The 23,628-nt window shown below is 41.4% G+C and overlaps 1 protein-coding gene across 4 annotated transcripts in view; it reads left to right on the top strand.

Moving 5' to 3' along the window:
* The window catches only part of RNF38 (ring finger protein 38), a 122,866-nt gene that overhangs the window by 32,741 nt on the left and 66,497 nt on the right, over positions 1-23,628 (top strand). For all 4 annotated transcript variants that reach the window (XM_084791295.1, XM_084791285.1, XM_084791290.1 and 1 more), the window contains exon 2: positions 13,953-14,023. In XM_084791295.1, coding sequence (XP_084647421.1) covers positions 13,953-14,023 — 71 coding nt within the window. The remainder of the gene's footprint in view (positions 1-13,952; positions 14,024-23,628) is intronic.

Genomic DNA, 23,628 nt, shown 5'->3' with positions numbered 1-23,628 from the left:
AGTGCTGGAACTAAAGGTGTTTATCACCATGCCTGACTTAGCAAATGTATACTTTCTAATACATTTTTAAAGCTTTCTTTACATCTTAAGTTCTTGTTACTGTGTATATGATGTGTGTGTACCTACCTGTAAGTGTGTGTGCAGGCAGGTCAGAGGACAACTTGCAGGAGTTGGTTCTTTCTACTGTGGGTTCCCTGGATCAAACACAAGTTATATCAGGATTATAAAACAAGCACTTTTACCTGGCAGACTGCAATAATAAGTTCCCCAGAGTCTCTGACTTTTGAATACTTGGTCCCTGGTTGGTGATGCTGTTTGAGGTGTTATGAGGAGTTTATGTAAACTCTCACTGGCTTTGAGAATTTAAAGACTTCCTCTTTAAACCACTTTAAAGCCAGTTTTTGGTTTTTTGTTTGTTTTGGGGTTTTTTGTTGTTGTTGTTTTTGTTTTGTTTTGTTTTGTTTTGTTTTTGCTGCTGTTGTTGGTTTTTGTTTTGTTTTGTTTTGGTTTTGGTTTTTCGAGACAGGGTTTCTCTGTGTAGCCTTGGCTGTCCTGGACTTACTTTTTGTAGACCAGGCTGGGCCTCTGCCTCCCGAGTGCTGGGATTAAAGGCGTGTGCCACCACGCCTAGTTCTTAAAGCCAGTTTTAAACTGGCTCAGCAGTTGGAAGCACTGACTGACTTTCTAGAGGAGCTACATTTGATTCCTAGCACCCATGGAATGGTAGATAATAACTGTCCCTAGTGCCACATCCAAGGAAAGTCTAATGTCTTCCTCTGGCCTCTGTATGAACATGGTACACAGACATACATGCAGGCAAAAAATATACACAAAATAAAAATGTTTAAAAAACAAAAAAGACTTCCTCCTGCTGTGATTGAAAGTATAAGCTCCCAGCTTCCAGTTACAGCAGCCATGCCTCTACTCTGTCATCATGGCCTTTTACTCCCTCTGGGGCTCTAAGCCCCAGTCAACTTGCTGCTTTAAGCTGCCCCTGTCACGGTGTTTTATCACAGCAATGGAAGAGTAAATGATGTATCTACCATCTTGCCAGCCATCGAGAAACTTTTTTGTGTTTTGATTTGTTTTCTGAGACAGAGTTTCTCTGTGTAGCCTTGGATGTCCTAAACAAGACTGGCCTTGCCTGCCTCTGCTTCTCTGAGGGCTGGGATTACAGGCATGTGCCACTGCACCCAGCAATAAAGTTGGTTTGTTTGTTGTTTTTTTTTTTTAAGACAGGGTCTTACTATGTAGCCTTGGCTGGCCTGGAATATGTAGACTAGGCTGGCCTTGAACTCACAGAGATCTGTTGCCTCTGCCTTCCTAGTGCTAAAATTAAATGTGTGTGCTGTCAAGCCTGAACCCTTGATAAACTTTTAAGAAGGCATTGTGAAAGCCGGTAGTGGTGGCACACGCCTTTAATCCCAGCATTCAGGAGGCAGAGGCAGGCAGATCGTTATGAGTTTGAGTCCAGGATAGCCAGGACTGTTACACAGAGAAATCCTGTCTTGAAGAACCACAAGGAGAAGGAGGAACGAGAAGCGGAAGAAGAAGAAGAGGAAGAAGAAGAAAGAGAGAGAGAGGGAAAGAAAGAGGCATTGTGAAAAAATTTAATAAAGATTAGAGGTTGATGAATTAGTAAATAGAAATAATTCAGGAACAGATTTGGTTTGGGAATTGTTTTATTTGGTCTTGGATGCTGGTGTATAGTACTCTACAAGATGTGACCTGCTCTACACTGTGAGACCCTTTCCACCATGAGACTCTGGCAAGCTCACACACACATCTTTTTTGTTGTTGTTTGTTTTTGGTTTTTCGAGACAGGGTTTCTCTGTGTAGCCTTGGCTGTCCTGTACACTATTTGTAGACCAGGCTGGCCTCGAACTCACAGGATCTACCTGCCTCTGCCTCCTGAGACTTGGGATTAAAGGCCTAAGCCACCATGCCCAGCTAGTTTCTCTATTTGTTTAAAGTTTGTATGAGTTCAGTTTTAATCTTTAAATATCTTACTTGGGAACGAACCACGTGCTAAGCAGCCCTCCTCTACCAACCCATACTTCAGCTGTCACCACAGCTGCTGTGCATTTTTCAGCAGCACTAAAAGTTTCATTATTGGGCCTGAAGAGATGGACGAGCACAGGCTACTCTTCCAGAGGATCCAGGTTCAATTCCTAGCATCAGCTAGCAGCTCACAACTCTCTGTAACTCCAGTTCCAGGGGATCTGGCATCCTTATACAGACATACCTGCAGACGAAACACTAATACGCACAGTAAAGCAGGGGACTTTAAAAAGTTTCATTATATAGATGGTATTACTATTTTAATTTTTAGGGAAGGTAAAATTTTTCTGCCTGCCTTCCATACTAGTTATGGGCAGCCATGACACTCTCTAGCCACCTGGTGGCAGCATATTATAACATGAAAGTAAGTCTTTCTAAACTGTAGTAGTTGTTTTTAAGAGGAAATGGTAAGGAGAAGCTATTGACTGATAACAGATTTTCTGTTTGGGGTAATTAAAATGCTTTGAAAATAGCAACGGTTCACACACATTATGAATACAGTTGTACCTCTATATTATGCATTTTCATTGGTTAAAATGGTAAAGTTGATGGGGGCTGGAGAGATGGCTCAGCAGTTAACAACTCTGTCTGCTCCTCCAGAGGTCATGAGTCCAAGTCCCAGCAACCACATGGTGGCTCCCAACCATCTATACTGGAATCTGATTCTCTCTTCTGGCACACAGGTGTATATGCAGATAGAAAACTCATACATAAGATAACTAAATCTTAAAAAAAAAAAAAAAAAATATATATATATATATATATATATATATATAATAGTAAAGTTGATGTTATGGTGTCCTGATTTAAGAGCATGGATATGACAGGAAGATCTCTCTGAGTCCAAGGTCGGCATAGTCTGCATTGAGCCTCAAGACAGTCAGGGCTGCATAGAGACAGACAGCTCAGAAAAGCTAAGTTTGGGATTATTTTTTATTTGGAAAATGATACCCATTTTCAAGATAAATCCTAATGATTTTCTGAATTTTGTTAGTATCTGTTGTAGTAGTTCTTCTTTTATCTTTAATTTTATTAATCTGAGTTGGTAATTTTATTAATCTTCATCTTTTTATTAGTCTGACTAAGGGTTTGTCAATCATGCTTTTCAAAGAATCAGAGCTTTGTTTCATTGATTCTTTGTGTTATCTTTGTTCCCATTTAATTAGTTTCTGCCTTGATCTTGATTTCTTTTTATCTACTGATTTGGGGTTTGCCTTATTCTTCATTTTTTGTCTCTAAGACAAATCATTATTTATTTGAGCTCTCTGGATTCTTTTTGTTTTATTTTGTTTTTGTTTTGTTTTCTGAGGCAGGGTTTCTCTGTGTGGCTCTAGCTGTCCTGGAACTCACTTTGTAGACCAGGCTGGCCTTGAACTCACAGAGATCTGATTCTCTCTGCTGGGACTAAAGGCATGTGCGACCTCTCTGGCTTCTTAAAGTAGGCCTCCTAGGACCACTTTCATTGCATCCCATAGGTTTTGATAGTCTAGGAGAGTTAAAATGTTCCTTTTTTATTTCTTCAAGTACCCATTTGCTATTCAGGAATGTGTTGTTTAATCTCCATGAGTTTGAGTGTGTTTCAGGGTTTCTCTTGCTCATTATAGTCTTATTCCATTGTGATCATGCAGGCTACCAGGACTTGTTTCCCGGATTTGTTGAGACATGCTTTGTCTCAGAATATGTGATTATTTTGTTGAAATTCCATGGGTTGCCGAGAATAATGTGTACTCTGTAGAGTTTGATGGGATGGTCTATAGATGTCTGTTAGTCCACCTGATCTATAGCATCACTTTAATTTGCTCGGGAGGTATGTCAATTGTTTGAGTATTAAAGTCACCCCTGACTGTGTATTACAGTTAATCTGGAATTACATCTAATATTATTTATTATGAAATTAGTTGCACCTGTGTTGGGGGTACATATGTTAGAATCATACTGTCCTCTTAATCAGTGTTTCCTTAATCAGTATGACACAATCATCCTCATATTTTCTCACTAGTTTTGATGTGAAGTCTGTGTTGTCACATATTGGAACAGTAATACCTACTTGTTTCCTAGTTCCATTTACTTGGAACTTTTTCCATTTTTGTACCCTAAGGTGACATCTGGCTTTTGCAGTGACATCTGTTTCTTGGAGGAGGCAAATAAATGGTTCTGATTCAGTCTGCTAGTCTTCCCCACCCCCTGCATTTTTTTCAAAGATTTATTTTTACTTTTAATTGTGTGTGCCTATGTATAGGTTTGTGTATGTGATTACAGGTGCCTGAGGAGTCCATTGCTGTGGGGGCCCCTGTCTTTTGATTGGGGAATTGAGATTATTAATACTTGGTTATTATTGAAAAATGTCTATTTATTTTCTTCCATTTGTTGTTTTTGTAGTGTTCATTTGTTTTTTCTTTTTTCTCTTTTGCTTAACTCACCCACCCCCTCACCCGCCCCCCACCTAGGACATGTAGATAAATTTGTTTTTTGTTCAGTACGAAAAATTGCTGTATTTTTCTGGGGAGCTGGCTTAGTGGTTATGCATTCTTTTAGACTATTTTTCTCATGGAAAGTTTTTATTTTTCTTTTAGTTACAGCAGACAGGTTTGCTGGATATAATGGTCTGGGCTGGCTGGCAGTTGAGTTAGAATTTGAAATACATCTGCTCAGGCCCTCCTGCCTTCTGAAGTTTCAGTTGAATCCTCTGTCTGGTGTTATCCTGCCGAGTCTGCCATTTATGGTATGTGGTATACCTTGCTCTGTCAGGATGTTGCCTTTGTGTATTTAGTACTTAACTATAACAAGGGACAGTTCCCTTCTGGTGTCTAGGTGTTCTAAACACATCATATTTGGATTGGCATCTCTTTTTCCATGTTTGAGAAATTTTATGTTGATTTTTGTTTTGCGTGTTTGTTTTGTTTTGTTTTTTGAGACAGAGTTTCTCTATGTACCCTTGGCTGTCCTGGACTTGCTTTGTAGACCAGGCTGGCCTTGAACTCACAGCCTCCCGAGTGCTGGGATTAAAGGTGTGTGCCACCACCGCCTGGCTTGTTTTGTTTTGTTTTTTTTTTGATACAGGGTTTCTCTGTGAAGCCCCACCTGTCCTGGAACATGCCCTGTATAGACTTGGCTGGTCTTGGATTCAGAGATCTGCCTGCCTCTGCCTCTTGAGTGCTGGGCTTACAGGAATGTACCACTACTACCTAGCTGTTATGATTTAAATATATATATATTTTTTTCACCTTTAGAATTTGATTCTTTGGGAGCTTGAGAGATGGCTCAGTGGTTAAGAGCACTGTCTGCTTTTCCAGAGGTCTTGAGTTTAATTCCCAGCAACCACATGGTGGCTCACAACCATCTATAATTTGATCTGATGCCCTCTACTGGCCTCTAGGTGTACATGCAAATAGAGCACTATATACATAAAAAGAAATAAATATATCTTAAAACATATTTTTTAAATTAAAAAAAAATTTGATTCTTAACATTTTTAATCCCAGCATTCAGGAGGCAGAAACAGGCAGATCTCTGTGAATTAAAGGCCAGTGTAGTCTACAAAGTCTGCCCAAGGACTCTTATACAGAGAAACTCAAAAAACAAAACCACCACCAACAAAAGACCTTGGTTCTTCTCTTTCTATTCTGCCGTCACAGATGCGCTCTCAGAGTGCAGTATGTCTTGTTTTGATTGTTCCAGCTACATACTGTGTTCAGGGTCTCAGCCATGTTTACATTTTCCCACAAAGCGTTTTATGATTAACTTTATTCTGTATGCCTTTCCCTCCTCATTCTTTGCTTCTGAGTCTTACTATTTAATTGCTGATTTAAGTTTGTATTTTCTATGACATTTTAGAATGGAAGCATCATTATGTAGCATACTTTTTACTAATAGTGAACTTACACATTCATATGGATCTCCTCTCCCAGCCTCCAGTGCTAGAAACCACAGCCAGGCCCTGTACATGCTAGGCAAAGGAACACTCAGGACCCAAGGAGCTACTGTGTGTCGGTCCTGTGTACATAGTGTAGCCTGGGAGAGTTTTGATTGTTTTCTTTCTCTCTCTCTCTTTTAAAGATTTATTTTATATATATGAGTGCTCTGTTTTCCTGCACACCAGAAGAGGTATCAAATTCCATTCCAGATGTAGCTGCTGGGAATTGAACTCAGGACCTCTGGAAGAGCAGCTAGTGCTCTTAATCGCTGAGCTACCTCTCTAGCCCCCTCTGATTATTTTTTTCCTTCCCCCCTTCTTCTTCTGTATAGTGTTAGGAATTGAACCCAGGATCTCATGTATGGTGCACATACACTTTATAACTGAGCAATATTCCTACCCTAGCATAGGAAATCTAAACCTTTGTATTTATATACAGGAATTGCTTAGGGCCTGGAGTAGTAATGGCTGTATCAAGGATCTTCAGAAATGGCTATGAAGAGAAAGAAAAACAATTCTTTCAAAGACATTTTTATTTATGTGTACATGTCTGATGAGTGTGTGCTGTGTGCAGGTACCCACAGAGACCAGAGATCATATGATTCCCTGGAGCATAGGCCGCTGTGTGCTGGAAATTGAACTTGGATCCTTTGGAAGAGTAGCAAGTACTCTTAACTGCTCAGCCATTTCTCCAGACCTCACTTTTTTGTTCTTGTTTCTCGAGACAAGGTTTCTGTGTAACCTTGGCTGTCTTGTAACTCAATCTGTAGACCAGGCTGGCCTCGAACTCAGAGATAAACCTGCCTCTGCCTCTCTGCCTCTCTGCCTCTGCAGTCCTGGAATTAAAGGCGTGTACCATCACCGCCCAGCCAGTCCTCACTTTTTAAAAGTTTGTTTTCATTTTGCATTTTTGTTTTGGTGGGACATCACAGTGCTTGTCCAGAGGTGAGAGGACAACACATGGTCTGTTCTTTCCTTCTACCATGGGTTCTGGGGCTGGAACTCGGGTTGTCAGGCATGGTAACACATAACCTCTCACCAGCCAGGAGTAATTTGTAAGGTTATAATGATGCTAAGTTTCCAGGTTAGTAAAAAGCACCAACAGCATTTTGGAGAAGAGGATGGAATTTCTTTGGTGATTCAGATTTTACTCTTTTGCCTTTAAACTCTCCTAGAAAATTTAAAAAGTAGCTATAGTGTTTCTAAAGCCAGGGTGAATTTGATGTTTTAAGCTGGTGTATATAGATGACTTAGTTGCTATGGCAAGAATTTCTAAACTATCGGTTACTTAAGTTCCTGTGGCTGTTTGCTGAAGATTGTATTTCATAGTAGCCTGCTTGCAGTCTTTTGTCAGCCCTTTCTTGCTCACTGAAGAGCAAATCTGATCAGCAGGCTCCTTAGCTAGCCTTCTGTTATTGCTAGTCTTTTGATGTTCCTCTTTCTTTCTTAAGTTTCTTTCCTTCCTTCCTCCAATCCTTCCTTCCTTTCTTTTTTCAAAACAGGGTTTCTCAGTGTAGCCTTGGCTGTCTTGAACTCTTTGTAGACCAGGCTGGCCTCCAACTCACAGAGATCCAGCTCCCTCTGCCTCCCGAGTGCTGGGATTACAGGCTTGCGCCATCATGCCTAGCTGATGTTCCTCTTTCTTTCTTTTCTTTTCTTTTTTCCTTTTCTTTTCTCTCCCCTCCCCCCCCCCCCTGTTTTTTTTGAGACAGGGTTTCTCTGTGTAGTAGAGCCCTGGCTGTCCTGGACTCACTTTGTAGATCAGCCTGGCCGTTGCCTCCAGAGTGCTGGGATTAAAGGCATGTGCCACCATTCACTTGTTAGCCAGAGTTAATTGTGGTTAATTTTGCCTATATGCATTTTGGTTTATACGTTTGTCCTCTGGGTCATAGCCAGTAACTTCTCACCTAGGACCCTTTCTCTCTGCTCCCTCTTCCTGAACAGCCCTGTCTCGTTAGCCACAGAAACTAGATGAGGACTGTTTGCCTCTTTAGGATGACTCTGGATGCTGGATTGTCTTGCCTCAGTCCACGTAGTGCTGGGATTACAGGTTCATGGCAGTGTGCGGCTAGTTGCTTTTGTAGGATTTTTTTCTTTTAGTTTAGTGATTGTCTGACTTTCAGTGTTGTATTTCAGTCATTATTTGTTGCTTTCTGGCTTATCTGGCTTGCTATAATTTTGTAGCAGTGTATGCTAATTAAGACTATTTGCTTCTAGGGATTCCTAATTGCTATTTGAGTCTTAATGTGCCTTCAGAACTAAGTGGTTGTTGTATCTTGTGTATGAATGATAGAAACAGAATTGCTTTGTTTCCCTTTTCTTTGTAAACATGGCCCAGCACTGGCGTTTCCTCACATTTGGGACTCTTACCATTGCTTTCTCATCTTCTGGAGGTTTGTGCCTTCACGCCTTGTTGCTGTCATTCCCTAAAGCTCCTTACATGAGTGTTTTTCTTGCCTTGCTCCTTTCAGGTCATCTGGGGTTTTACTGTCAGGCTCATCATTGTCCTCCAAACCTCTGCTTCCCAGCTGCACCTTGCTGCTCACTCTTGTGCCTGTGGACAGTCTGTTAGTAGTCTACCCTCTAGCAGCTTAAAATCCACTTGGATTTAACAAAACTAGTAAATAAAAACAACCAAAACTTAAATAAAAACATTAAAGGCCCTCAGAAGCCCACATTTGAAAATGACTAACTTTGAAGTCAGGGGTAGAAACTGTTGTGGGCTGTAGACTCTCCTTTCTCCTGCCCCATGTTTCCTTGACTAGGGTGGAATGACTAATGGTAGAAAATTTGAGTTAGGAGCTCATCCGGGCCTAGCTCAGTCTCTTTCCTTGGAAGTCAGCTGCTTGTAGCCTATGTTTTCTAGTTTTTTTGTTTTTGTTTTTGTTTTTGTTTTTCTTCTTCCCAAACTAGACTGTTAGGTTTTTCTAGGAACAGACTCGTGTATGGGCATCATTTACAGCTGTGACTGATATTAGGTGGGGAGTTGGTTCAGTTCTGCAGTGGAATTTTAGGACATCATTCTTTTGGTGCATTCAAGTTACATTTCAAAATATATGGTATTTAATAAAGATAGCAGTTTGTTCACCATATATGTGGTGAGTTTTTAGATCATAATCTATCCGCTTTTTTTCATTCCTTCCTCCCCCCCCCCCTTTTTTTCTGTTCAGACAGGCTCTTGCTGTGTAGCCCTGGCTGGTTAGAACTTGACCTATAGACCAGACCAGCCTCGAACTCCTACCTCTGGACAGACTTCTGTGAGTTATGGGCTATACAGCAAATTCCAGCCCAGCCAGGGCTACATAATGATACTCTGTCTCAAAACATTTTATTTTTTTAAAGGAAGTTAGAAATGCTCCATGTTCTTCCAGGGGGACCAGAGTTCCATTCCCAGCACCTGCATCAGGCCTCATATAGCTGCCTGTATCTCTAGCTACAGAGGATTCAACACTCTCTTCTAGAACTCAGAGTACCCATATGTGTGGCATACATACATATAGACAAACATGCATACACATATCTTTTTAAAAAGGCCTCCTACTTGTGCCCATGAGTACTGTGATCACAGCTTGTGCCACCACACCTGGCCTTTTGGCCAAGTTTCTGGTTCTAGAACTAGGTCATTGTATGGATGAGGAAGTATCTGGTGAAAGAACATGAGGTGAGGCATTATTTGGAAATTAATCTGAAATGAAGTAATCAATACTGAAAAAAAAATAGAATAATTTAGTAACTGTGAACAGGTAAAATGCCTGTAAATGAAATGATTTAGTTTACTTCTTATGTATCAGCTGATTTTCATGAAAAGCTTGGTTGTGCTGCACTTAGATAGTTGAGGTCACAGTAGAGGCCCTCCAGGCTGAGCAAGGATCATTTTATAACAGCAGCGTGCATGACTGCATAGTGAAGGGTGTGCGTTTCCCAGCGAGCCTTCCCCATTAGCCTGTGCAGTCAGCGTCTTGGGCGCATAGGCAAGTATCCATCACAGCGCTATGCCTCTAGCTCTCTTCGCCCTTTTCTTCTACTACCTTTCCCTCTTAGAGCTGTATTCCCTCACCTAACCACCATGGCTTTGGCTGACAGAGCCAAAACTACCTGCTATGAGGTTTTCAAGGCACTTAGATCATGAGGTACTTTGTGGGGGGGGGGGTGGCTTTCAATAGGAAGCATCTAAGGTTGCATAAGTAATTATGTAATCAGTATTTAAGGTTATATAATTTCACTTTAATTAAGTAAGTAATACTCTTGTTATCTCAGTCTATCTGTTTCTCTTGCTGTGAATGTGATTGTGCCATGGCATGGATGTGGAGGACAGCCTTGAGAGTCTACCCTTACCTTCCCCCTTGTATGAGGCAGTGCCCTTCTGTTGTTTTACTGCTGTGCTGCATACAGTAGGCCTGGCCTCCGTTCCGCCAGCAGGCTTGCCCTGCAAGTGCTTTTACCACTGAGGACAGTTACACAAGTCCAGCTTATACCTACAGAATGAAAATAATACAAAAAACATGTTGATGTCCCATTATCCTTTTTAAGGCTACTTACTGTGAATAATTTGTATGTTGGTTTGTTTTGTTTTGTTTTTGTTTTTGTTTTTGTTTTGAGACAGGGTTTCTCTGTGTATCCTTGGCTGTCCTGAGCTCGCTTTGTAGACCAAGCTGGTCTTGAACTTACAGAGATCTGCCCGTTTCTGTCCCCCAGGCGCTAAGATTAAAGGCACTCAGCTTGGCTGGCTTTAAGAACTTACTATATTTATTGTTTTGAAGTGTACTTTTTAAAAATATTTATTTATTTATTTATTTATTATGTATACAGTGCTCTGCCTACATGTACACCTGCATACCAGAAGAGGGCGTCAGATTACATTCTAGATGGTTGTGAGCCACCATGTTGCTGGGAATTGAACTCAGGGCCTCTGGAAGAGAAGTCAGTGCTCTTAACCTCTGAGCCATCTCTCTCGCTTTTTTGTTTGTTTGTTTGTTTGTTTGTTTGTTTGTTTTACTTACTAGTATATTTTAATGGCTTTTTCACATCAGTAGTTTTCAGGAGAGCTGTAAATAGTCCATAGGAAGGAACAGAATCATATTCAATCATTTCTTCTTGTTGATACCAGCAAGCTTTTCCCTGTAACAACTATAGCAATTTTGGGAAATCTAGAGAAAGGAGATTGGTACTGTTAACTTCCAGTTGATACAGGAGTAACAACTTGGGCCTGGGAGTTGATTGCTCAGTGGGTAGGAACACTTCCGTGTAATTTCAAATCCTCAGGGGAAAATCCCAAATAAAAAGCCTGGTATGTACCTGTAACTCCAGAGTGTAGAGTTGTAGTCAGGAGGCTTACTGGGGCTTGCTGGCCACCAGACTAGCTCCAAATTTCTTGTGGTCCTTGTCTCAAGGGGAAAAGGCCAAGTGTGATAAACAGGCCACGTATGTGGCTCACATATGTGTGTGGGTATGTGCACTGGCATGCCAGACCCCTCCAGATTAGCAGTGTGACTGTTTCTGTGCTAGACGTTGCTAAATTCTTACCTAATGCAAACTCCATGACAACCTGAGTTAGAGGTAACATGCCTTTTGTTGGTATTTGTTTTGCTTATGTGCTGTGCATCTGTTATTAGCCTTTCCATTTGTTTAATCTTTACTCTAAGAAGTGCTTTGTGACTTTCATGTTTACTCTCACTTTCCAGTGAGAGAGGCATAGGATTTGTAGAGTGACTTGCCTGTGATTACACAGTCTGCCAATCCCTAAACTGCATTTTACTAGGACTCCAAATTGGACTATACTCAGGAACCACAGAAAATAGCCTTCTGTATCTTGCTGGGATTATAGAATGATGCATCACTTTGGGGACTGTCTGATAGCTCCTCATAAGATTGCATAGAGGTGCCATCTGCCCTTGTTTTACTGCAGCAACATGAAGAAGAGCATTTTGAGGAGGAGAGCTGAATCACCTGGACACTAGCAGACGAGTGCTCAGAGCTGACTGTTGGGTTTTGTACTACAGTCTCTGAGCATGACAGATAATTTCTCCCTCCTTCCTTCCTTCCTTCCTTCCTTTCTTCCTTCCTTCCTTCCTTCTTGGTTTTTTGAGACAAGATTTCTTTTTGTGTAACAGCTCTGGCTGTCCCTGAACCAGCTTTGTAGATAAGGCTGCCCTTGAACTCACAGCGACACCCCTCCACCCCCCATCCCCACTGCCCAACTTGCTTTTTGTGTTCCTACTGGAATCCTGTGGACAAAACATCCAGCTGATACTGACACTGGCTCTGTAATTTCTCTATTTTCTTGTCATTGTTTCAGCTTTGACTTCTTTGTTCTCCAAGTCTTGCAAAATTTGGGCTCTTCCCTGCGTTTTTATTCTTCTGCTTGCTCTCCTCTGGATTTCCTATCCTTCTTTGAAGTCCTGGGCCACACCAGGCTCCATGCCTGGTAGGCAAGTGCTTCAGTACTAAGCTGCAGCCCCAGTCCCCTCCATGCACCTGCTTACCTTTACCTTGCAGAGCTCCGGGCCCAGGTGATTCCTGCCTTCCTGGTGTCTCCTGCTGCTAAAATGATTCTTTATGTATTTGTACCTTTGACTCCTTTGGTAATTGTATAAAACATGTAGGCTCTTCTCTAGGAGAATCTTCTTTTTAAAATTATTATTTAGAGACTAGGAAGATTGCTCAGAGGGTTAAGAAAGCTTGCTCCGAATCTTCTTTTTAAAATTATTATTTAGAGACTAGGAAGATTGCTCAAAGGGTTAAGAAAGCTTGCTCTGTGTACAGGCATGAGGACCTGTGTTTGAATCCCTAGCAGCTGCATAAAGAGTCAGGCAGAGGTGGCTCAGAGGTTAAGAGCACTGGCTGCTCTTCCAAAGGTCCTGAGTTCAATTCCCAGCAATGACATGGTAGCTCACAACCATCTATAATGAGATCTGGTGCCCTCTTCTGACCTGCTGGCTCACATGCAGGCAGAATATTTTATACATTTTTAAAAAGGTGGGGGAGGGGGTAGTCAGGCATGGCTTCATGGGCCTGGACCCCCAGCACCTGGGACAGAGACAAGCGGCTCCTGAGATCTTTGTGGCCAGCTGGAGTATCAGAAGCTGAGACTTCTAGGTCAGCATCAGACCCAGACTTAAGGCAACAAACACTGTGAAGAGCAATGGAGGAAGATGTCCTGCTGTGGCCTCCACATGGGCAGATACATTGTATACTCAAATGCATTCACCAAATACACACACACACACACACACACACACACACACACACACACTATAGTAAATTGTATTTTATATGCTGAATTTATAGGGGCTGCTTTAAAGCATGTGTACACTGAACAGGAATGTAATTATATCCTTCATTAGTGAGACTTTGCCTTCCTGGAAGATGTATTTACTTAGGGGGTCTTATTTGGAAAGTACTTGCTGTGCTTCAAAGTGGTGAGTCAGGTTTGAATAACCAGGATTAGCCATGAGTGGTGACGTACACCTGTAATCCCAGCACTCAGGAAGGCAGAGACAGGTGGATCTCTATGAGTTTGGGGCCAGCCTGGTCTACAAAGAGTCCATAACAGCCAAGGCTACACAGAGAAACCCTGTGTTGAAAAAACAAATTAAAAAAAACTTTTTTTAAATAACCAGGCTTCAGTTTCAGATATGCCATTTCACTGTTAGCTGCTGTTTGCAAATGAATCAGTGTCCGTTTTTTGTTTTATTTTGTTTTTGTTTTTTCCCCCTGTGAAGAAGCTCCAAATAGGGCCCACACATTGTCTGACAGCCTGAGCCTGGTCCTTAGATAGTGATAGATAGGAGAGAACAGTTCCTAAAGTTGCTGTCTGACCCGCATGCACTCATGCACACACATACAGATAATCTTGTCGTGCTGCTTTCTGAGACTGTTTGAGGATTAGATGGGATAACGGACATAAATCTCTTTAATTGCTAAAGCAGTTTGATGTAAGGGATGACTGCTGCTTAACTCTCCTTCCTTTTTCTCGTAGGTAGTGTTGGTGCTTCTTTTCAGTGCCAGTCCATCCATCACGACCACATTTGTCATGATGACAGTGACAAGGTGAGGTCCTTGTTGATGTCTGCCACCGTGAGAATGCATGCCACCTTACTGTACTGCTGGATTCACTTGTGTAGCTCTGGACCTAGCCACTGGGTAGACTTGGGCACAGTGTTGAGATGCCGAGTACAGAGGGTCTTACTGTTTGTGTGTCAGATTATTGGACTACTCTAGAAAGCCGGAGGCTCAGTCCTCAGAAGAGAAGACCTGGGCTCCTGCCTAGTCCTCCAGGTCCCTGATGTGTCTCTGTCCTTTCTCTCTCTCCACACAGTTGGACATGAGGGTTATTAACATAGGAATATGTGCTCTCTGAACACATGTTAGTAGTCTGTGTGCTTCTAGTCACAAATATTCCAAACATTCCATATTTGTTTCACTTTCATAGTTGATTATTGTCATCATTTTCCCTTTTTTAAATGTGAGGGTGTGTGTGTGTGTGTGTGTGTGTGTGTGTGTGTGTGTACACATACATGTGCAGGTTTGTGAATACCACCGTGAGTGTTGTGTGAAGGTCATAGGAAACCTGGGTGTTGGTCCTCACCTTATTTGAAGCAGGATTCCTTGTCATCTCATGGTCATCTCAATTTCCCATCTTGCTAGAAGAAAGCTTATATTGAAGACATATGTCTCGGACCCAGCTCTATGTGAGCTCTGCAGACGCATACTCTGGCCCTCACACTAGGCACAGCAAGTGCGTTAGCCACAGACTTGACTCCTCTACCCTTGTGAATGTTTCTTTGTTTCAGGGTCTAATGCCTGGCAGCATCTTCTCACCCTTTCAAGTGCTTGGATCATGGTGTGCCCTCTGCTCCTGTATTCTTTTTACGACTTACCTTGATTTTACTTTATTATTGTTGTTGTTTACTTTGTTCCCAAAGCCTAAACTAAACCTTGGTCACTGAGAATGCAACTCATCTGATTCTTCAGGGTGGTAGTGTGCCTGTGTGTATACTGCTTTGGGCCTGATTGTTTCATTTTTAAATCATGTTCAACTTAATGGTGGATTTGTTTCATTGTGGGTTAGTTTTGGTTTTGTATTAGGCAAGGTCTTGGAGTATAGCCATGGGGCTAGCTCGGAACTTGCTATGTTAGACTAGGGTTAGCCGTGAACTCAACAGACATCTGCCTGTCTTTACTCCCCAGATTCTGAGATTAAAGGTGTGAGCCATCATGCCTGGCCATTGTGTTGGTTTTGTTTGCGTTCTTTTTGTCTCTAAGAAAACCTGCTTTAGCTGGGGTTGGTGGTCCTTAACTGTAATCCCTGAGGATTCAAGGACATCTCTACTTCCTAGCAAGCTCTAAGTCACCTGGGCTCTGGAAGACCTTCTTAATATCAAAAATAAAAAGGGAGAAACTTTGGAGGCCTTTCTAGCCTCCTTTCTAGTAGATTTCTGTGGTCTGGGTGTGTCTGCTGATATGGATGAGATTAAATTTAGCTTTTCACTATCAGTTTCCAAAGCCTTTTCCATTTCCTGTGTTTCTGTGCATGAGTGTCATTCCCTTGGTAGCAGCCAGTGCAGACCAACTGAAGCCATCTTCTTCCTTATTTTGACCAAGGTCCTGCTCTCACTGTTGGAGACGTTAGTTAATCACTAAGCTTTTTCAAATATTTCATTGTGGCTGCTCTGTTTGTTGGCCTCACTGTTTCTGTCAGCTCTGCTCAGAGCATCCCAAAGTCTCTTTTTATGTTATAGTCACCCAGAGGTGTGGGTTTCATTTTTCATTTTCATCAGGAGGCCATAAAAGAGACTTTCTAAAATGTAATATACCAGAATTTAGAAATGAGCATGTGAACGTAAGAGTGATAAAAGCAGAAGATGATGAAGTCATCTTGTCAGTAATTACAAGGGTTGTGAAGCTATGTGGAGTTCAGTTTCTGCTCTGCCCCTTCCTTTATGGTATTGAAACAAAGTGAGATGCCTGGCCCTAGAGTCTGGGGACGACATCCTGTCTCTTACTTTCCATCTATCTCCCTGAAATAGTTCACAATTTTCAATTTTTATATGACTAATTTTGTGCTTTTCATAATTAGAACATCCCCCACCATAGGGGGTGGGGTGGGGCAGGAGGAGAGAACTTTAAAGCGTTCTGTTTGGTCAGCATACCAAGGATGGTTGGGACTGTTCTGCCATCTCTCCTGAAGTGTGTACTTCAGCTGCTTCTCAGAGTGGAGTGAGAGAATTGTCTTTTTTCTTTTGTTTTTTTGTTTTTTGAGACAGGGTTTCTCTGTAGCCTTGGCTGTCCTGGACTCCCTTAGTAGACTAGGCTGGCCTCAAATTCACCAAGATCTGCCTGTCTCTGCTAGGATTAAAGGTGTGTGCAACCATGCCCTGCCCAAGGATTTTTTTTATTATGCATTTATAGCTTATTCTGTTGATTTGAGCCAGCATATAGTATTTGATTGGTAGCTATGTTTCTAGACACTTAGGGAATATATCAGGATACAATATAGATAGAAATTCCTTTTTCCCCCATGGTTTTACAGTGTAACTGGGGAAAACAGGCAGTTTTTAAAAAAAAAGCAGTTATATAGTATGTTACAATAAGATACCATTTTCCCCCTGTTGTGATTTTTAAGATAGTGTTTCTCTGTGTAGCCTTGGCTGTCCTGTACTCACTTTGTAGACCAGGCTGGCCTTGGACTTCAGAGGCTGCCTGTCTCTGCTTACCAGAGTCCTAGGATTACAGGCATGCTCCACCATGTGCAGCAATACAATAAGAATTAGATCAAAGAAAATGTAGGGCTAGATGTGGTGGCACAGCCTCTAACCCCACTACTTAGGAAGTAGAGGCAAGCAGGTGGATCTCTGTGGGTTCTAGGGCAGCCAGGGCTGCTTAGTAGGATCTTGTCTCAATTAAAAAAACAAAACAAAACAAAAAGACAGGTCATGGTATGTGGAATGATGTCCATCAAAAGGTGGATGACACCGATGACAGATTTTAGTATTTTATTTTAGTTTTTTATTATTCTTGTCTTTCAATTTGTTGTTGGGGGAGAGTATGTGCCAGATGACACCTCTGGAGGGCAGAGTCCAGCTTTATGGAGTTGGTTCTCTCCTTCTACCTTCACGTGGGTTGCAGGGATCAGGCCTGCGTGGCAAGTGCCATTATCCACGCTGCTGTCTCTCTGGCTCTTTGTCTGCTTTCATTTTACCTCACTTCATCTCATCCATCTGGTCTTCTCTTATCTTACATGTTTGAGACAATGACTCACTTATCCCAATGTTGTGTGACAAAACTTTACCCGGGGAGATGAAGCACACACCTACTCACTCCAGATAGGGAACCCATGGCAGCCAAAAATACAGGTACCACCAAAGTCCAACTTGGTTTACCAATGAGTATTATTGGGGTTAATTACAGGAATACGGGGGAAGGGTTCCTTGCAGGAGCCGAAATGACTCACAGACAGCTGCATCACCAAAGCCCACCCCAGCATGGGAACCTGGAGTAATGCACAGCAAGCAACTCACAGGGATGTCCCTCCACTCACAGGGATGTCCCTCCAGGCCCCTCAGGTCGCTCTACATTTCTTTCAGGCAGCTGGGCAGGTCTCAGAGTCCTCTGCAGCTCAGCTTCTTTCCACCTGTGGGGCACTCTGGCAGGGAGGTGTTGGGAGACCCCACATTCCCCTTTAGACCTGAATTAGGCACAAACCACACCCAAAACCTGGTTTCACAGAGAGATCCTTTATTAACGAGGAAGAAAAGTTAATGTGGTGGTGGCTTTCTGACTCAGGCAGAAAAATAGCAGCAAATGACCTTGCAGGTATGTTGGGGGATGGTCTGATGTATTTTGATACTAATTACTGCTTGCTGTGTGACCCACCTTTTGCTTAATAAAAAAAACCATCCCACCTGGACAGGACAAAGGAGATAGGTGAGGCTAAAAAAAAATAAAATCTAAAAAAAAAAAAACAAAAACAAACCCACCACAAAAAGAGAGGCGAGAGACCCTAAAGAAAAGAGAGGAGGCCACCATGGGTTAGATTTTAAAAAACAAAACAAAACAAAACAAAAAAACAAAAACACATGGCTGGCATGGATAAAAGATCCAGCCCAAATAAAAAACATTAACAAGTATTTAAAATTATAAATGAGAGGTAACTTAATAAAGGTATTAACAACAAATGACATAAAATTAAGGGATCCCATGCCTGCCCCACTATGAGAGGTAGTTTAAAAGATTGATATCTGCCCTACCCCAGGTTAACTAAGACTATTTTAAAATATAATGAAGTGTCTATGTCTTGATTGATTACTAACCAGACCTACAGATAATACAGATAATTTTAAAAAGCAATGCAGGTGTAACTTTTTTGTTTTGGTGTTTGTTTGTTTTTGTTTCTCTGTGTAGCCTGGCTGTCCTAAACTCACTTCTGTAGACCAGGTAGGACTGGACCAGGGAGGACTGGAACTCACAGCAATTCCCCTGCCTCTGCTTCCCAAGTGCTGGGATTAGAGGTGTGGGTCGCCCATGCCCAGCTTCGAAGGGAGGTTTTTTTTTTTTTAATATCATATGTTAAATAAACTTTATTACCAGTATTAATTTCACCTTTTTTCTTTTATCCCGAGTAGTTAATTTGGAGGAATCTCAAAAGAAGTTTTCTATGCTGGATTTCAGTACTTTGATAGCTGGCTCTTGGCAGTTAGCCTCAGGAGGAGGAAGTGGCCAAATGAGGGAACAGACCTTGGTGGCCAGCTTTAGGCTAGGCAGAGGGACTGCCGGGGCCATGCTTGCCACGCTCAAGCTGGCCAGAGTCCCTTCAGTGGGGGCTTAGTAAATTTGGTCAGTTTCAGGGACTCCCTGGAGCTTTTTTGAGTTGTTTACCTTCTTGTTTAAATGCCATTGCTTACTCTGCCATTACCATCCCTGCAGGATGGAATGCTTCAATGTGGGAGGAAATCATGCTAGGAAGTCTATGCTGCTTTGTAAGAAACCTCACATTGTGATTGCTATAGTGCATCATTTCCCATGGGACTGTCATAAAGCATTATTTTATCAATATAAAGTATAATAGAAGACTGTTATTGTTGTAGTATCTTTCTGATACTGAAGTTAACCTATCCTAAACAAGTGTCAGTTTGGGAATAAGGAGATGTTTTCAGTGAGAACATAACCTGACACAGGGACTAGGTCTGCCTTAAGGATAAAATAGAATTTTAAACATTTGAGAGCTATTGAGTTAGCCTGATGATCTGAGTTTGAACTCCAGGACGCATCTACTAGAGAGAGACAACTAACCCCTTCAAATTGCCCTCTCATCTCACACTGTGGCACATGTGTACACACACCATAAATGAATGAATATAATAAAAAACTTTAAAAATTTTTTTTTCAAGAGCACTGCACTATGTCATGAGAGTGCTGAGCAATAGAGAGAGAAATGCTTGTGCCTGAGTGGTAATTCAGAACAGAAGACTTTTTTTCTCGACAAAACAACTTCTTGTAATAAAGTTGATCCACTTGTGTGGGAAGAAGCATCAGTCTAGCTTGTATATAAGAAATCCAGACTGCCCTCAGGGAAGGTGGGGAAGGGGGCACATTTCTTCTGTGACAACATACTCCTTTAAACATTTCTTTCTTTCTTTTTTCTTTTTTAGTATGAAAAAATAGCACATTAGCTGGGCGTGGTGTCACATGACTGTAATCTCCATGCTCAGGGAGACAAAGGCAGGCGGATCTGAGCTCGAGGCCAGCCTGGTCTACAAAGTAAGTCCAGGAAGGCCAAGGCTACATAGAGAAACCCTGTCTCAAACAAAAACAAAAAGCAAACAAACAAAAAAACCCAACCAAACAAAAACAACAACAAAAAAGCACATTGTGACAAGAAATGTAGGAATCCCTTCAGTTTCACTCCCCAGAAATAGTATCAATTAGAATTTTATATTAACAGGATTTTGAAATTTTATATATACAATTCCCCCACCACACACACACATTTATATGTAGCCCTAGGTAGGTTAGAACTCATGTAGACAAAGCTGACCTCAAACTCACTTGCCTCTGCCTCTCCAGTGCTGGGATCAAATGTGTGCATCACCACAGTCACCTCACATGGCTTTTTATTTTTTTAAATCGAGACAGGGTCTTAAAACCCAAGCTGGTGGCTTATCACTGTGCAGCTCTGGTTGGTCTTGAATTCATCCAGTTCTCCTGCTTCAGCCTCCTGAATGCTGAGGTTACAGGTGTGTGCTGCCACACCTGGCTTTTATTAAAGGTGGGGGTGGGGGCAGAGTGAGGGGCACAGGGTTCGAGACAGGTATTTCCGTGTAGCCTTTGCTGTCCTGGAACTTACTGAGATCCTCCTGGCTCTGCTTCCTGAGCACTGGGATTAAAAGCGTGTGCCACCACACCTTGCTCTGCCTGGCTTTTTAAAAGAAATAGTTCTAGGAAATACTTTTCATCTTTGCAAACTATTTTGTGAACAGAATATACATATGTACAAAATACTTGTACTCAGAAAATGTAAATATGCAAACACATTTGGCTTTACATTCTTTAAAATGATTAGTTTAGACTAAAGGTGTCTATAATCTTTTAGCTTCTTTGGGCCACATTGGACCAAGTGTTGTCTTAGGCTACCATGAGGTATATAAACACTGTATATGATTTTCATGATATCTTTACACCATAGTGAGACTCTCCATGGGAGAGTCCTTTACAATTGTCAAGCAGGTTATAGTTTATGATCACTAATAAGGAAATGAATATAGCTAAGTAGTAAAATTTCACTGATTTTAAGTATATTTTTATTAAACATGTAAAAAAGGAGAGCAACATAAAAGTAATAGCATATGTGACACTGTTTTAGGAGCTACAGCATCAGGGTTGGGTGGCCATAATTCCAGCAAGTTGTCAAGGTGCTCCTCAGATGCTCTGCGCTACCTTATCCCAAGGTGCCACCCATGAGATGCATCTGAGAGGACATCTGCTGCTACAGAGAGCACTTGAGAAGCCCAGCACACACACCAAAGTGTTAATAATTCCCTGGAAATGTTAAAGTCTATTTAAAATTCTTGTTTCAAATGAAGGGGAAAGAAGCAAGGCTACATATTTTAGCTGATCACAGGACTGTTTAGGCAAGGCATAGAAGTGCATACAATTTTCTGATTACTATGAGCTTGCTATAGTTTCAGTTTTGTTTGAAATGTGATATGATTTGGAAAATTGTGTTGATAAGTTGGTTTTTCCCTTGAAGGCATGTTAGCTCACTCAAATGCGTGGTTAAATCTACTAAACAGGCTAAATCTGTAAGTCAGCTTTTAGTGTCACGTTCTGGCACAGGTTATGGTTTTGATACCATAAAGGACTGGGTAACATGTTGTAAATCACAAATTCTTTTTACCATTTGGCTTTGATTTAGCTATTGTCCAACTTGTAAATGATACTTCCATAACCTGACATCAGTGATGGTTAGAGCTATTGCCACTTAGGAAATTCAGTCTTGGTGATAGTCTGTATGCTGTTGTCACTTTTTATCATTTATTTATTAAAGATTTATTTGCTTTTATTTAATGTTTTGCCTGCATGTATGTCTGTATACCACACATGGACCTGGTACCCACAGAGGCCAGAAGATGCCATCAGATCCCCTGGAATTACAGACTGTTGTGAGCCATTTTGTGGGTGCTAGGAATCTAATCTGGGTCTTCTAAAAAAACAACCAGTGTTCTTAACTATTGAGTTATCTCTCCAGCCCCTTGTCTTTACTTTTACCATGGAATTAATTGACAATAACAAAGAGTGGGCCTTCCACATCTCATCTGCCAAAGCAGCACAAAGTAGAGGGCCAAAGAAAGCTCAGTGAGTGGTGGGTGCAAGAGGCACGCTGAGGTGTGGTAGTGCTTTTAGTCATCAAAATGGAATACTTTCTTGCATTCTAAATGACATTTAATGCTGCTAGTTCACATTGGTAGTTAAAAACATTATTGATAATTGATGTGCAAAAAAATTTAATGTTCTAAATAAGTTTTGATTTTGTGTTAGACCACATTCATAGCTGGACCAGGCCATGGTTAGACATCTCTGATTAGGTCTTAAGGATGACAGACCATGTTAAGACTCAGTAAGAAAATATATCTTCCTCATACCCCACTGACCTGTGAAGTGAATTTAGAATGCAGCATGAGAAAATGTACTTTTGGAGTCTGGGACCCAAGTTAAAATTCCTCCTCTCTCACCTGCTAAACTGTATACTGTAGGCAAGTTCTTTAGGTCAGATGTTACTCATTTATTAAATAGGAATAATAGCCACATCTTATGTTGGTAAATGGTGTGTAATTTGTAGTGATGCCATTAAGGCATTTTCCACAGCCATGAACTTCTCTAAGCATTCTGCACTGAAGAATCTTTTACCTCCTTAGGAAGTGTGGGTGCTATCACTAACATGCTTAAAGATGTGGAAGAAACTGTTAGGCCAATTAAATAATTCGCCTGTTGTCACTGAATACTTTAAATTTTTAAATGGTTTTATTTCCTTTAAAGAAGTTGAAAATAGAGAATAAAGTGTATGTGTATGTATGTGTGTGTGTGTGTGTGTGTGAGAGAGAGAGAGAGAGAGAGAGAGAGTGTGTGTGAATATGTGTGTGTGTGTTTGTAGTATTTGGGTGTTTTTGTTTGTTTGTTTGTTTGTTTGTTTGTTTTGAGACAGGCTTTCTCCATGTAGCCCTAGCTGTTCTGGAACTTGTTCTGTAGATCAGGCTGACGTCAAACTCAGAGTTCTGCCTGCCGTTGTGTCCTGAGTGCTAGAGTCTAAAGATGTGTGTCAGCACTGCCATAAGTACATAGACTTTGTGCATTTTAAAAGCTGCCATATACTATTCCTGACTGTCTACTTTAGCTCCTGTGGATCTGGCCATGCACTCTCATTTCTGTTGTTTGTTTAAGTAAATTTTTATGTTTTGGGACTACAATATATCGTTTTCCTTTCCCCCTCCAAACTCTTAAATATACTCCTTCTTGCTTTCAAATTCATGGTTTCTTTTTTCATTAATTTTTCTCACACACACACACACACACACACACACACACACACACACACACACCGGCATATACACATATATTCCTAAATTCATGATTATATCCTTCTTAGTCTATGTAATGTTGCTTTGTATGTATGTTTTCAGGACTGACCATTTTATATGGGATAACCAGTTGGTGTGTGCTTCCCTGGGGAAGACAGTTTTTCTTGCTTTCAATATTCCTTAGTTGCCTGTAGTTCTTAATCTAGGGTTGAGGCCTCCTAGGATTTCCTGTCTCTGTTAGTATGTCTGTTGGCCTAGTATAACTTCTGACATTACTAGAAGACACACTCACAGCAAGCTTCCTTATCCACTGGCTCTTACAGTCTATCTACCCCTTTTTCCACAGTGATCCTTGAGCCTTCGGTATAGGAATTATTTTGAAGATGTATCTGTTATCACAGCTCTACTTTTTTTGGTGGTAGGGGGTTTGAGACAGGGTTTCACTTGTAGTCCTGGCTGTTGTGAACTTGCTTTGTAGACCAGGCTGGCCTCGAACTCACAGAGATCTGCCTTGTTCTGCCTCTCAAGTGCTGGGATTAAAGGTGTGGGCCACACGCCCAGCACAGCTCTCCATTTTGATTG

Source organism: Acomys minous (genome assembly GCF_964271855.1).
Source record: "Acomys minous genome assembly, chromosome: 8".
NCBI lineage: Eukaryota > Metazoa > Chordata > Mammalia > Rodentia > Muridae > Acomys > Acomys minous.
This window is presented reverse-complemented; position numbering and strand designations above follow the sequence as displayed.